Source organism: Clytia hemisphaerica, unplaced genomic scaffold (assembly GCF_902728285.1).
Source record: "Clytia hemisphaerica strain Z4C2 unplaced genomic scaffold, Clytia hemisphaerica genome assembly, whole genome shotgun sequence".
Classification (NCBI taxonomy): Eukaryota; Metazoa; Cnidaria; class Hydrozoa; order Leptothecata; family Clytiidae; genus Clytia; species Clytia hemisphaerica.
Window position 1 is genome coordinate 1,005,922 of NW_027103394.1, and position 15,316 is coordinate 1,021,237.

Here is a 15,316-nt window from a genome sequence, read left to right on the forward strand (position 1 = left end):
CAGTAGACTTCAGCCATTCAAGATGGGAAAGTTGGTTGCATTCATAACACTTTTATTTTTTATAACAATATCTTTTTCTGCTCCAATAGAAGACCAAATAGTTGGTAAGATTTTTTTCCAATTCGTTTGAGTTGGTTTAATGTTAAGGTTGTATCCCGAAGGGGGGGGGGGGGCAAAACTACTGGCAAAGGAAATCTAGCGAGGCAGTAAGTGAAAGAAAAATGTTGGTCAAAAATGACCATCTCCGCTTTAAGGCCGTTATATGGATTGTGACGTTACATGGACGTTGACGTCTTGATAGAGGAGTGTACAGGTTTGGCGGAGTGACGGTATTAGCTCTTTTTTCCGTCGGTGTTTCGCAAAGAAAAAAAAGAGTTTTGTTTTTGCTATCGTGCTAATGGTGATCAAAAAAGATGTATCAGTATTTCGAAGTTCGCGACCCACGTACTGTCTTCTCTTGATAGAGGTACTTCTTTTTATGAAAGAAAATATAAGAAAGATTTTACCACCCTCCCGCCCTACAGATATTGGTTGCCGACAACCTTATTTCTAGTTTATGTTAGTTTATCACTAGCTTGGGGACTAATTTTCCCCAAAACTGATTATGGGTTAGCCAAATATTTCAATGCCAAACCTTAAACGCATTTGTCTCGATCTACTCTGCTTCTCCATACCCAGTTGTACGATTCGGAAATTATTCATAGAATTATGTTTCACAGGTCTATCGACCGCTACGAAATAATTTCAGATTTATAAAATTTATGTCTAATCTTCATCTGTCGTCCAGTCTTCAGAAGATATGGACAGAGAAGACGTTGTTTTGGTCTTTCTTTTTCGAACTAGGTGAAGGTTATTGTTCTAGGGCTTCCTCTTACATGCCAAATGAAATCACGATTTTCTAAATTCATTTTCATTAAACAGGATTTTTTATTTTTGCTTTTAATTTAGGACCACAAGAAGACGAGAACCACGTGATAATGAAAAGATTCGCTTGTGCAAATGTAATCAATTTTATTTGCACCGATTATTGGGCGATTGGATGTAACTATAATCCATTCATTCTATCCAAATGCAGTATTATTTGCAAAATATGTCGAGAACAACGACCGAACGATTTTTGAAAAATGAAAACTGTAACGATTTGTTTAAAATTTATTATACTAAACCTAGCCCGGGGTCCACTTAAAGCTTTTTGATAGAATGGATGGCGCAATTAAGTGGCCCGGTAGTATATGGTAATATGCTTTTGCTTAGGCGGACTGTAAAACAGTCCGCCAGATTTTAGTTGTTTTTGGAAGGTAAAAATAGTATGAAGCAATTTTTTTATTTGAGAATAAGGGATTGCAAATCTGTAATTGATGACTGTTTCTCATTTTTGATTATATCTTTCAACTCCAAGTAGTTTTTTTGGTATTTGGATTTTAAAACATTCTTTTTCAAAATGGCGACCTCGCCAAACGCTCCTAGTCTACTTCACTGGACTCAGCGTCATCAAAAATTATCAAAAAGCAAAGTTCAGCCAGAAGTAGACTCTAGTCTATACTAAACCCAGCTGGCACGCGACGTTGTTTCAACGTTCATCTAACGTTATATGGACGTTGTGAACGTTAGATAAACGTTGAAACAACGTTGTGTGACAGCTGGGAAAAGATTATACTGGAGAAGAAAGAGGTTTTTTTAGCACATGTTTCTCCTATAAAGTTGTGCATTTTCCTATTTTTGTAAGTTTATTTATACACCCCTGTCTCACAGCCCCGGTGTAACTTTTTTTCCTCAGGGGGTATAAAACTTCCCAGTGGGAATAGAAATCCTGATGGTACACGTTTTTTTATAAGAACAAACTATATATAAGAACATAAGGCTTTGATGGCCGAAATACTAAGAACAAGCTAAGAACATTTTAAGGCTTTGCCGACTCAGATAAATGAAGAAAAATACTCAAAAAAAGGTGAAAACAAGAACATGGTAATAACATTTTTAGGCTTAAAACTCAAAAAGTTAAGAACATCCAAAAGGCTTAATTTTGGATGTTCTTATAAAAAACGTATATAGATGTTAAAAGATCCAGTAGGGATGGTTTGGGACTGTATTTTTTAAACATTGAATTTCGAGCTGGGATGAAATTAAAGTCAAAATTTGGAGAGGATCTTAACGACGACGTCAAGAATTTTTACAAAAACTTAAGTTCTTGTTGAATTTCTTCCAACTCGAAGATGACCAAAAGGCAAAGCTAGTTTTATAAGGAAGGACATACACTTTCTTTGTTTCATTCCCAGATGCAACAAGATTGCGCCCTGTTAACGAATGCCTTAACGGAAGAGTTCAACCCAGTCCAACTTCAATACAGGAAACGAGAGGAGCTATATAGTGCCCAACAAAAGGAAGAGCTGATTGCAGTTTATCTCGCGAACGTCGAGAAACCAAAACCTCGCAGTCCCAGACCAGACAAAAATCGACCTAATGATTGCCAGTCAAGAACAAGGATACAGGCAATACATTCAAATGAAACAGCCAGCGACTTTCTGCGAGGTCTTGCCAAGACCTTGCAAGATCTGATAAGATCATGCAAGATCCTGCAAGATCTTGTGATATGTCAGATCTTACAAGTTCTTACCATAAGATCTTGCCAAGAAAATCCAAGATTTTGCACAAGTACTCTTAATAAGATTTCATTGAGTCAGAATGTTTCAAGTCGTTTAAGAAATTTTTCTCTGAGATATAAATACACAAAAGAACTATAGCGTGGTAGATTCTATCCCCCATCCTCGCCTGGGGCTAATATGGTTAAATTTAAATAGAACCTCACGTTCCTTACTTGACAAATTTTGTTGTTATTTTTGCGTATTTTTAACAATCTTATTCCATTTTTAATCATGATTTAGACTGTCATATTTATATCAGTAGGTATTTTGACATACAACAATAATATTCATTACGGTTATGATTTGTCTATCTAGATCCGAGTCGACTTAACAGTCTCTCTTACCCCCTTACACTAGTTCGTCTAGTATATTTCCTCCCGCTCCCTTGATCTGTGGCATTTGGGGTCACTCTTTGGCCGTTTCTCTTTGGAGGTTGGTCACTTGATTGTGACGTCTAGATTCTCTAGGGCCTCTGATGTTCACGCCACCCGTCTTGCCTTTTGTACAGAGCCTCTAGTATACGCCCTCTGTTTTAAGGCTATGCCGCCTATGGTATAAGCCCTCTGAATTAAGGGTATACTACGCCATCCACTTAGTTCCTCTAGGAGTGACCCCAATGTATCCGCCACACTTGTACATAAAACTTATAAAATACTACAGAATATATTTCATCAGGGTCAAACGACTCAACTTTGTGTCTATTTCTTGTCTCCCAGTCACTAACTTACATAGTTAAGACTTTTTCAAATAGTTTTTCGATTTTATGAAAATACACAACTTATTATGCACATGTAAGAATTTTATATTGAAGTTTACAACGACCATTGATAATATTCACATAAAATTACAATATGTAAATTAGGAAAAATTATAAATTATAGATAAAATAAAAATGAAATTATAAATTAAAATCAAATATTATTAATTAAAACTAGCCGTATGCGCAGCGTCGCACGCTACGTGTCCCAATACAGTGAATCACCACACATCTAAAAAATTCTAACGGAAGAAAGATAGAGGCCGATTGATGATACGATTTAGATTTTAGGAAAGGAGAAAAAAGATAACATTGCATTGCAATTTTTAGCCACAATTAAGTAAATGGCTTAGAAAAATTATATTTTAGATCTTCTTAGCCATCGTAGCTAGCCATCGTGGTTGGACATTCGAGAAAGATTTTGAAAGACTATGAAAGACTTTGAAAGACTTTGAAAACTTTGAAATTGATAGGGAGCCGCAAACAGAACGTTTTAAAGAGCGTCTGAATAATAACTCTTTAAAATGAAAAATAAAATTTGGGAAGAAAGTTGATTTTAACCCATCCAGCTCCACACGTCCTGTATAGACAATAGTATCTTGGGGTCTCAAAGTTAGTCTAGTGGTAGGAAATCTGCTTAAGGTGCAAAAAGATGATGGTTCAACGCCATGAATAGGAGACTTTGTAGAGCTTTGTTAGATTTTCGAACACTGCTTACAAAACGCTGTAAACACACACGTTTTAGCGTATTAATATATAGATTACAAATATTAGAAATAACTTATTATTTATATTCCCCGTGAAAAATGGAAAAAGTTGCAAAAGAGCCCTTGGAAAAATTATTATCATACCTTATAAGTAAGGACGAACGAACTAAAATTGGTCTTTTACCCCTTAGAAATTTTAGAATAAACTTTTACCCCCTGGAAGGTGAGAAAATACTTCTTTATACCAGTGAAAAAATTCTCACCGATTACCCCCATCTTCGTCACCATGTATAAATATAAAATTGAATGTCCCAATTTCGGGGAGATTCCCAAAAACAGCATAGGCGATCTTCTGTAAGGACAACAGTGAAATTTGACATACAAGTGCGAAAAGGCATTATACCTCAAAGGTTTTAGCCCATGAAGTAGAAGCCCGAAAGGCTATAATGGAATCTTCTTGGTAGGATTTGAAGCCAACCAAATCCTATCAAAATTGCGTGGCTTAGCGCGTCCACCTGGTTTTTACACAAATGACAGATTGAAACTAAAATTTACAACCAAATTTCGAAAAAGACATGACTCGAAAAGAAAAGAATCGCTACCCAGCTGGCACACAACGTTGTTTTAACGTTCAAATAACGCTATTTGGACGTTGTGAATGTCACATGGACGTTGTTTTGACGTTGTGTGCCGTCTGGGTAGATTCAATCCGTCACCAAAAATACAGTGCATATTTTAAAGCTTCACTTTTATTTTTTGCATGAGAAATTTTAAAGATTCGATTCTAGCCCTTCAGGCTCATACTTCATTGGTTTTAGCGACATAAATCGTGTTTAAATATGACAATAGTGAAATATATGAATTATCGTCCAAAAAGAACATAAAATGTAGCCATGACAACAAGAGCCAAAAGGCTGGCATTGAATTTGATTGTGACAGCAGGTGAGTTACACAAATCGTCCTTGCAGCAAGCGGTAATCTATTGTGAGAAGACATTTTATTAAACACCCCTGTCTCAGTGATCCAGCTGAAACTTATTTTTTAATTGAATGAGATCCAAATATTGAGTATAAAGTTATAAAATGTCGCAAAAATTATTGATATAATTATTAATTTCACTTTTTTGTTTGAATTTGTCCGCTTTTTTGGGACATACTGTAATTATCCTAAAATACACGTTTCTTTTTTTAAGAAACACACTTTTAAGAAATAGGAGGCTCAGAATGCCTAAAAACTAAGAAACATCTACTCTTGTCTCCCGAATAGACGGGGGTCCAAATAAGCAGGGGGTAGGAAAATTTTCTAAATTCTAATAAGCGGGGGAGATGAATTAAGAGGGGGGGAGGGGTAATTTGAAGACAGAGTTTTTTTTAACTGAAAATGACATTTTTATTTCAGATTTTTAAGAACCTTCCAATCAAAGCAAATGTTATTGTTCTTTGCATGAAAATAGGCTGATGATGTCAAAAAGTTTAGAAACATGTAAGAAACATTTAAAGGGACATTAAAGTAGTAAAATGTAAACATTGCGCGAACCACGTGTCATTAAAGAGAACAATTAAAATCACGTGTCCAAAACAAACTTGTAAAACAATTGAACAATCAAAATTAGCCATATTTGGTTTGATTTTTTATTTTGACATGTGACATTTGTTTTGATTTTGTATCCGCTGCATACAATTTGCTTACAAATTTCGCAAGTACTGTTATGTCCCTTTAAGGCTCAAAGGCCGAGGCTGCTTGGTAAAACTAGTCTCTTAAAAAAAACGTGTAGTAACCTTACCTCGCACTTCTTCTTCTTGTCACATAAAAGCATTTTGCCACCTTCTGTATCGCATTCAGTTCGTTTGGAGCATTTAGCATCATTCACGAAACCACCGTCATGTCTGAAAAAGAATATGACAGTTTAAAAAAAATGTAAAGTTTCCGGAAACCAGCCGGCTGAAAAAAGGAATTTTTCTGAACCGGCCGCAGACTATGGGTTCATCTATATGTTTCATCATAAAGAAATCAATTTGACCGTTCAAGCTATCAAACGTCGTTTGGTTAGATAATCCCGCTTGTAAATGAAGTTTTGTTCGTTAAAAATAGCAAAAGAAATATTTTTCCGGTCGGCCGCAACATTCTTTTATTTTCTCCTGAAAAAAACTTTTAATTACGCTACAAGACTGTGAAAATTCAGCAGTTTTTAGGAGAAAAGCTAGAAATTGATTTAATGAAGGCTGCCATGAAGGACGAGGAAATCGTGCTCAGCGAGACAAAAAGACTTACTCGTGTTTCAGTTTTAAGCACCGATCATGCTCATGATCATCGAGACAAAAAGACTTACTCGTATTTCAGTTTCAAGCACCGATCATGCTCAGCGAGACAAAAATCTCGATCACCGCAGTCCTCACTGCCAGTACATTTCCAACATTCTGCCAATTGACCGTTTGCTGTTAAATTAATTAAATCGTATTTTACAGGTTACGTTTTCAAATAAGAATGATACCATTTGCTTACTGAGGCCCCCGCCAGTGGACCTTTAATTCAAGTAATCACGCAAATTGTTCTCCTAAATTCACGCACTCACGCAATGTTTTTACAATATTCTCGCAATAAGCTTTCCAATTCACGCAATTTTTTGTTAATATTCACGCATTCACGCAAGTGAAAAAGCCCATTCACGAAATCACGCAATCGCTGGGGGCCCCCTTACTTATCGTTTAACACTCATATTAAAAAAAAATCAATTGATCCTGCTGTCATTGGCAAAAATTAGATCTTGCTCCGAAATAATTATTTTAGACTTTGCTTTTTTTCTGTTCATCAAAATTAGTTTCCTTAAGGCACTACTAAGACTTGAATTTAAATTCTTTGACAACCCAGCTGGCACACAACGTTGTCTCAACGTCCATCTAACGTTATATGGACGTTGTGAACGTTAGATAAACGTTAAAAGAATGTTGTGTGCCAGCTGGGAAACCAAAAATTACAAACCTGTGTGGATTGATAGAGTCGTCAGGACAAGTGCAATAAGAGAAATTTGAAATTTGTCCATTCTTTTCCGTATAGAATAAATTTCTAAAAGAAATAAAATAAGACAGGATGTTTAATTTTGATTAAATCTGATTCTTGATATGCGTAAGTCATTTTTCTAGCGGAAATACCCGAAAAAATCCGGGATTTGACCCCTCTCTGTTACTTAAAATAGAAAAACAGAGGTCAAAATCTGGCTTTTTTTGGGTACTTCTGTTAAAAAATATGACGTTATCTTGACTTATGCATATTAAGCATTAGATATTTTATTCGATTAATGTTTTCTCAAAAATACAAGCAAAATTTTCGATTTCAAAATTATTGAATTATAACTAAAAGAACTTTTCTGTAAATCTTGAAGATTTAATTGAAAAGTACAAAAAAAAATCAATGTACCTCTACGACTTGTTCGAAATGACACCGAAGCAAAAAAAGAAAGAAATTTTTTATTAAATTAATCCGTTATGGAATAATTTAGTGACAAAAGTTTTTATTTTAGAAAAAATGTTATACATTATTGAACGAATGAATTGGAAATTATCTTTCTCAAAAGAGAATTGTACTGAATCGATTGAATATGTATGAGACTCTGATTGGTCAGTTTTTTACACGTTTTTATAAGAAACATCCAAATTTTTTGCGTGATCTTAACTTTACTTTAATGAGTATTTTTGTCCATTTTCCTAAAAAATCGGGTGTTTTAGAGACCACAGAGCCTTTTAAAATGTTCTTAACTTGCTCCTAAAATTTTGGCCACCGAAGCCTTATGTTCTTATGTAGTTTGTTCGTATAAGAAAACGTGTACTGAGAATAACATTTCACCATTTCATGTATTGATCATAGAAATCATGAATATGACCTTTGATAAGGGATGAGAATAACATTTCACCATTTTATATTTATATACTCATTATAGAACTTTGACAAGTGTTTTTATTTTGTTTATTAGTAACTGTTTCCTTCATCGGCCTTCATTTCCTTGGTTACCTACCCAGCTGGCACACAACGTTGTTTCAACGTTTATCTAACGTTCACAACGTCCATATAACGTTAGAGGAACGTTGAAACAACGTTGTGCGCCAGCTGGGTAGGAACTCCATTAAAATGATTGACCTTGAATCCTTAAATATTTTTGAATGAAGTATCTTGACCAAAACATTAATATTTTCAATTCTGCTCCAAAAATAACTTTTCCCTAAAGAAATTTTCTACTGATGAAAAAAAAATTTTGATGTCTAAAAGCTTTAGTACACGCTTTTTTTTAATAAGAATACACTTTATAAGAATGTCCATGATGAAAATGGTCAAAAAATTAAGAATATGGTAAGAATATCACCATCATGGAATTTAGCAACTGAACCCAAAAATGCCATTTTTAATGCATTTTAACCTGTAGATTGCCAATTTCGATCTTAACCTAAGAATACCGTAAGAATATTCTTGGATGATTTTCGCCAAAAAGTTAAGAAAATCCATGATGGAATGAAAATACACCATTCTTATAAAAAAAAGCGTGTAATTCAGTAATACTTCTTTTCGACCGTAGCCACCAATTACCAAGCGAGCCTTTTTTCGTCCGGTTTACCACTTTAAAACCGCACCAGTCTTTTTTTCGCACCTATAGACAATAGAAAAAGGTTTCAAAAAAGGATTTGATCGACTTTAGGGGGAAATAATTAGATACTTAAGTGACTCGTGCCTGACCGCACGACTTCGGTCGAAAAGGGGTAATATTGGGTTTTCCAGAAGGCACATCAAATCTACTATGCATTATCATTCTTCCTTAGTTTCGTTGCCAAATTCAAAGTCTTATACTATCGTAAACACGAAAGGCGCCATTTTTCTAGAGGAGCATGCCAAGCCATTTGTTGATTTCCTTTATCGTTACGCATTACTTTTAATAGAGTCCATTAGTAATTGATTTTGCCTGGCACGAAAACTTTTCATTTTTTAATACGGACAATGGTTCCCCTGGATATATATAATAAACAAAATATCTAAAAAAATAAGTGGTTCCAATCAAACGCCAGGAGATTTTGTTCTAGCCCCATTGAAGTATCTATCTGAAAAAAATAACTTTGGTTTAAAAGTTTTGAAATTTTTAGTTTCTATTCCCAAAGATTTAAGGGCTCTGACCATAGTCCAAAAATTGATTTCGGTATTTGAACTTAAAAGTTATATTTCAGGTTCCTTAACACTTTTAACAAAGAATTGCCTTTATAAATTACTTTTTAATCGAATCCCTTAAGAGTAATTAAGAATTTAATTGCAAAAATGACGTTATGAACTTTAAAAAGATGTTAATAATATGTTGCATCACCCTCATTTACAAAAAGTGCTTAGTTTTAATGAGTAATTAACTTTTTTGTTTCAAAATTTCTTTACATTGTCCGCAAAGAGTTAAACTATTTAAAATTTTTCGGAAAATTTTTCTAAAAAGATGTGTCGAAAGTTATGACTGTTTTTTTAAGCAAAATCTGGATGAAAAATTGATGAAAAACCACTATTTTGAAGATTTCGAGACAAAGAAGCATTTACAAAAATTTTCCGCAAAAATTTATATTGATCGGTAAAAGATACACCGTCTACTGCGAAAAATTTTCCAAAATGTTTTTTCTTCGCCAAAACTAAGCTCTTCAAAGTTGAAATACTCTTTCTCGCAAAAGTCTTCATTTTCTTCTTCATCAAATTTTTTCAATGCAATTTTTGGATTTTCAGATTTAGGAATAGTTTGTCTAACAGAAAATGTATAACATGCCATAGTTTAGTTGGTTACATCAGTCAGAAAACACATTTTAAACACGGCAATTATGAAAAATTCACTATGGTCAGAGCCCTTAACATGCTTATATCATATATTGGTTTTCCTTGAGGATGAGATACATTGAGGAGACTCACAGCTGTCATCCCGGAAACCAAAAGATTCTTAGGCAAATGGGCTGCAAAAATCACAATATCTAATATCAGGTTTCTTAAGGATGACAAAAAAAACAAAATCTCTAGCATCTATTCTTTTAAAGGCCAAGGTTTACGAAAAAAGGTCCCGGAAAAGGGTAAAAAAATTCACAAAATTCCGGTTTTTGTCCTCAACTTTAGACTTAAAATTTCCAATTTTCAAAAATCGAGTGACACTCCCGTCATTTCACAAACCTAGTATCATAGATGGACCTTATAATATAAAGCGGATGAAAATTTTTTCACATTATGTTAACAGGTGTGGAAGCACATGAGAGATAATTTCCAGACCACGCTCTACACTTTCGATCACAATGTCTCATTCTCATTGACTTTTAGTCTAGCCTGAAATTTTACGACCCGAAAAAATCGTTATGTATTTTTTCATACGTCAATCGAAAATGTGTCAAAATCGAAACTTTGTCATTAAGTAAATTGAATTAAACGAGGGTGTATACTCGATATTCTTTCACGATTGGAGCAACGCTATACACCTTTTTGACCGTAGCCGCCGATTGCCTCGCGAGCATATTTTTGTTCGTTTTACCACCCTAAAACTGTCCCAGTCTTTGTTTCGCACCTATAAAGATAATAGAAAAAGTGTATAAAAAAGATTGGATCGAGTTTAGGGTGGTAAATTAGATAATAAAGAAGCACGCACTGACCGCGCAACTACGGTCGAAAAGATGCATTATACATCCTATTCTACGAAACGTCCAAATGACGTCCATCCAGCATACAAAACGTTAGATGGAGGCTGAAGCAAAATTATTTCAAGTCCCACCCTCGGGGAGAGCACTGACCTTGACGGCCGACAGGTTGAAAAGTTGACCCTGTCAGATATGAATTTTTGGTAAAATAGTGACTCTGTCAGAACGAAATCCACCTAAAACACATTTTTAGAACTTCGGTTGTAGAAACCTTTAGTGCTTAAGAACATTATTCTCCCTATTCCGACTCAAAGCCTCTGGAACATGTTGTTGTTTTGAAATGAATAGTTAGATCTCAATGGGGAGATTATTGAAATAATTATTTTCAGACATTAAAAAAGCAACCAGAATGTCATACTCTATTCCATGGTACACTACGTTTTTCCGACGTTTATCTAACGTTCACAACGTCCATATAACGTTAAACAAACGTTGAAACAACGTTGTGTGCCAGCTGGGATTTTTTTGAGTGGTATCAGTCTTTTTTGGTTTGAATTCGTCTTAAAAAGTTCAAATTGTTTACCCAGTTCTGGGGTTTAGGGTTTTGCTCACTCTTTTGGGCATAAGTTCTACTGGGTCTGATTCGCGGGGACTCTCTCAAAAATATTCAAAATGTTATCTAGTTTTGAACAAGCAGTTGCGAAAGATGCTACGGATCATATAGCCCTGGGACCACTTATAGCTTTTTGATAAGTGGCCCGGTGTTATTTGACGGGCTTCATTTTTTAGCTTTGCTTGAGGTGGTAGCAAAACATGATACTAGATCCAGTCCCTTTTTAGAGAAAAACAAACAGAAAACCATGTCCAATAGATAATAATTATTTTCAAATTTAGGAGGTATTTTAATGTTTTTATTATAGTTTCATAAACTTTGATGGAATTTTAGAAAACATTTTATTGTTTTGATTTTTTCATATAATTTTTGAAAATGAAAGTGAAAAAATTCAAGATGGCGAAACCCTCTAGTCTACCTCACTGAATTCAGCGCGATCAAAATCTTTAGAAAGTAAAGTTCAGTTAGAAGTAGACTCTAGTCTACGGACCCAAGGATTGGCTGGCTCCCTGCTGTCAATTAATGATCTTGAAAAAGCAATCCAGTCTACAGAATCAAAATCAAAAATAAAACCCTCTTTCTTGGCATTGAATCACAAGCACATTATTCACTTTCGATTATTAGATGTCTTCCTGTTCATTCGAAATCTCGATAGTATGGGCGAATCTAATTATCAAATACTATAAACACGTGAGTTTCTCTAATCATAATTAGGTCACGTGGATATGGGACATACACCACCTAAAATTGTCTGGAATCTCCAAGATTACTTTTCCATTATTTAAAGGACCGTTTACATGTACGCAAGCTGGCCCGGCTAGTTGATGTTAGGTCACAGTTTTTGACGAATCAAATGGTTGAAATAGATCACGTGACGTTCGAAATCCATCCCACCTCACCTAGTTGAGCTAGCCTGCCTCCATATGAGTTGCCCCTTAAGTCCGGTCTCCACCTTCGCGCGCTTCGATCGCACTTTCTCGAGCAAAGCTTCCACGCTATTGGTCAAAAGAAAAATGAAGCAACTCCATTGGCGCGATCTGACGTAACGGTTGAAAAAAGTTGAAATGTGCTCAACTTTTTTTTCGAGCGGGCGCTACATATTTATGCCATAATCTTTTTTCCAAGCAAAAATGATTGAAGCCAAAAAGTGCGATCACAGCGCACTCAAGTGGAGACCAGCCCTTAAGTCAAATTGAATTTCATATTTTCTCTAAGACAACTTTGACTTTTTCGTCTCCGTGGAAAAATTTAAGACGTCAAAAAATTGAATTTTAGACATTCGAAATCGAAAAATTGACTTTAGACGTTACTGCGTTGTCTGTCTCACAGCTCATGCAAAGCTTCTTCCCAGCTGACACACAACGTTGTTTCAACGTTCATCCAACGCTATATGGACGTTGTGAACGTTAGATAAACGTTGAAACGTTGTTGTGTGCCAGCTGGGTTCCAATAGTGGCAGTGGAGATAAAAATTTCTACCAAAATTTCAATGAGCATAGAAAATTATATTGTTAAAAGGTAAAAGAATCCAGTCATAGTTTTGGAGTGCAATATTTTATCAAATTTCAAAATTGAATGAAATCAAAGTCAATTTCCAAGTGGGGCTGAAACTATACTCTGCTTTTCCCACCTTAATTATATGGTTGATTACATTTAGCTTAGATTTGTAAAGGACGAGCGGGGCGATAAATCCGTAATAGCCCCGCTTTTTTGTAATCGCCTTGATGTAAACAAAAATTTCTATTGGTTGAAAGAAAAGTATCGTACGATATTTTGATTGGTTAACAAAATATCATACGAAATTTTTAAGCCAATCAAAATAAGAGTGTCAGTCGAATGTTTTTTATAGTTTCGAATGTTTTTATAAGTTTCGAAAAGAATAGCGATTGAGTATTCTTCAATTCTTTTTTGACCATATAATTAACGCGGAATAACATGGTATTCTCGGGTGATTTTGGATTAATAACCCCTCGTTTCATTGAAAACCCTTCAAAATAGCCCTCACTACGTTCGGGCTATTTTGAAATGTTTTCAATGAACCTCGGGGTTATTAATACCAAATAACCCTCTAAACCATGTTATTACTAGTACGAATAAGTGGTGACGGTTCTGTGATACAGATTATCCTTCTGTTCTAAGAACTCTAGAATCTGCTTATGTAGCTAACCGTAACATTACAAAGCAAAATTTGCATGACATTTTGATACTTCATTAAAATAATTATGAAATGGATTATCGAATAAATACCAAAAACCGGAAGTATGTTGTGCAATTAATTAACCTTTTTTAATCAATTCCATGAAGTTCAGGTATTTAAATTTGAATTTACGTCATAATTTCGATTTCCGTTTTACTTTATCATTACTTTTGATAAAGTTCTTGGATTTATTTTATTATTCTCAGCATATTTTTGAATAGGCCATACCATTTTATCCTAATGCAATAGTTAGGACAGGACAATAGGCTTATACAAAGATAGCACAACTTAGCAATCGTTCTACGTAAAAGTTACGACATCAGGCTTATCTAAACCCGTTCTGTTTTAATTAATGATAGTTTAAAGCATGCTAAATTCTGATTAGATAATTCACAATTTCCTAGATACAACGTCAATTTCACGTGTTTTACGTCACCGATTAGATTTTAATTTTAATTTATTATTTATTTAGTTGCTATTTTGATGGCTTCAGCAATTTAGTTTGGCTTTTACTGCAATTTAATTAGACTTTTGCTTATCTTAGTTTAAACTATGCTAAATTCTGATCAAACAATTTACCATCTCCTAGATACAACGTCAATTTCGCGTGTTTTACGTTATTGATTAGATTTTGATTTTAATTTGTTATTTATTTAGTTGTTATTTTGACAATGTGCATATTATCTCATTTGATTTAAGTTGATAAGCCAAAAATATTTTCTTTTTTATAAGAACAAACTATATAAGAAAGACTTCGATGGCCAAAAATTAAGAATAAGTTAAGAACAAGTTAACAGTTTTAAGGTTTTGGCGGCTTTAAAACACACAATTTCCCACAATTTCCTATACTAGGAAAGTAGCATCTATGGTATGTGTTCACCTTCCTTGACACATTCTCATTAATTGATCATATCTTTAGAACAACAAATTTTTATACATCAAAAGTATATATTTTCTGAAAGCCAATAATATTCTCTTTCTAATGGTAAAAGTTTCAGCTGAATTTAAAAAACTGGGCAGGATATAATTAAAATCTTAAGAATTTTAACCTTACCTACTTCAAAGAAGTTAAAGTCACCCATAGCTTTTGAAATTTGAAAAAATAATTTCGATACTATGTTCCCAATAGATTGAACCAAAAAAATGTCTTAGGATTTTTTTTTGGATCGACTTTAACTCGAGAAAACTTAAAAATTGTTAAAATTTGGAAAAAAATCATTCATTTCTCGATTTTTTTCCACTTAACCTGAAATTGTGAAGCTTTAACTCGATTAGAAAAAAAATCCTAAGACATTTTTTTAGTTCAATTCTTTGCCGAAAATATTAAAAAAAAATTAAGTTCATAGCTAAATGCTATGGGTGACTTTAACCTCGTTAAAAGTAGTATGGTATGGTAAAATTTCATTTTTTTCTACATCAATTTGAAATTGTTGACGAGATAATTACTGTTTAATTAAGTAATCAGAGAAATGTGTCAAAAATGTTACTATTCAATAGATGTGAGAATAAACATCAGCTGAATTCTCTCTTTTCTCTTTGTTGTTTCCGAAAGAGACAATTATTTGAGTAAATAATCCATCATAAGACGAACTTTGTTTTAAAATTTAAATGGTCATAACTCTGGATCAAAAAATGATTTTAAGATCGCGATTTTACCAAAATGAAATCCAGTAACTTTTCTTCCACTTTGACTGAAGAAAAATTTTTTGACAAAAAATCGGAAAAAAGGTGTACACATACCTTAAAATAATTTTTTTCGAAAAATAACATGAAAGTTC

General features: G+C 34.1%; 1 protein-coding gene across 2 annotated transcripts in view; it reads right to left on the reverse strand.

Moving 5' to 3' along the window:
- Positions 1 to 3,308: 3,308 nt before the first annotated feature.
- LOC136824911 (espin-like) overlaps positions 3,309 to 15,316 on the reverse strand; it is a 118,943-nt gene continuing 106,935 nt past the window's right edge. For both annotated transcript variants that reach the window (XM_067080895.1, XM_067080894.1), the window contains exons 14-17: positions 7,086 to 7,169; positions 6,436 to 6,541; positions 5,890 to 5,992; positions 3,309 to 5,085 (exon numbers count right to left, since the gene is read on the reverse strand). In XM_067080895.1, coding sequence (XP_066936996.1) covers positions 4,969 to 5,085; positions 5,890 to 5,992; positions 6,436 to 6,541; positions 7,086 to 7,169 — 410 coding nt within the window. In that variant the 3' untranslated portion in view covers positions 3,309 to 4,968. The remainder of the gene's footprint in view (positions 5,086 to 5,889; positions 5,993 to 6,435; positions 6,542 to 7,085; positions 7,170 to 15,316) is intronic.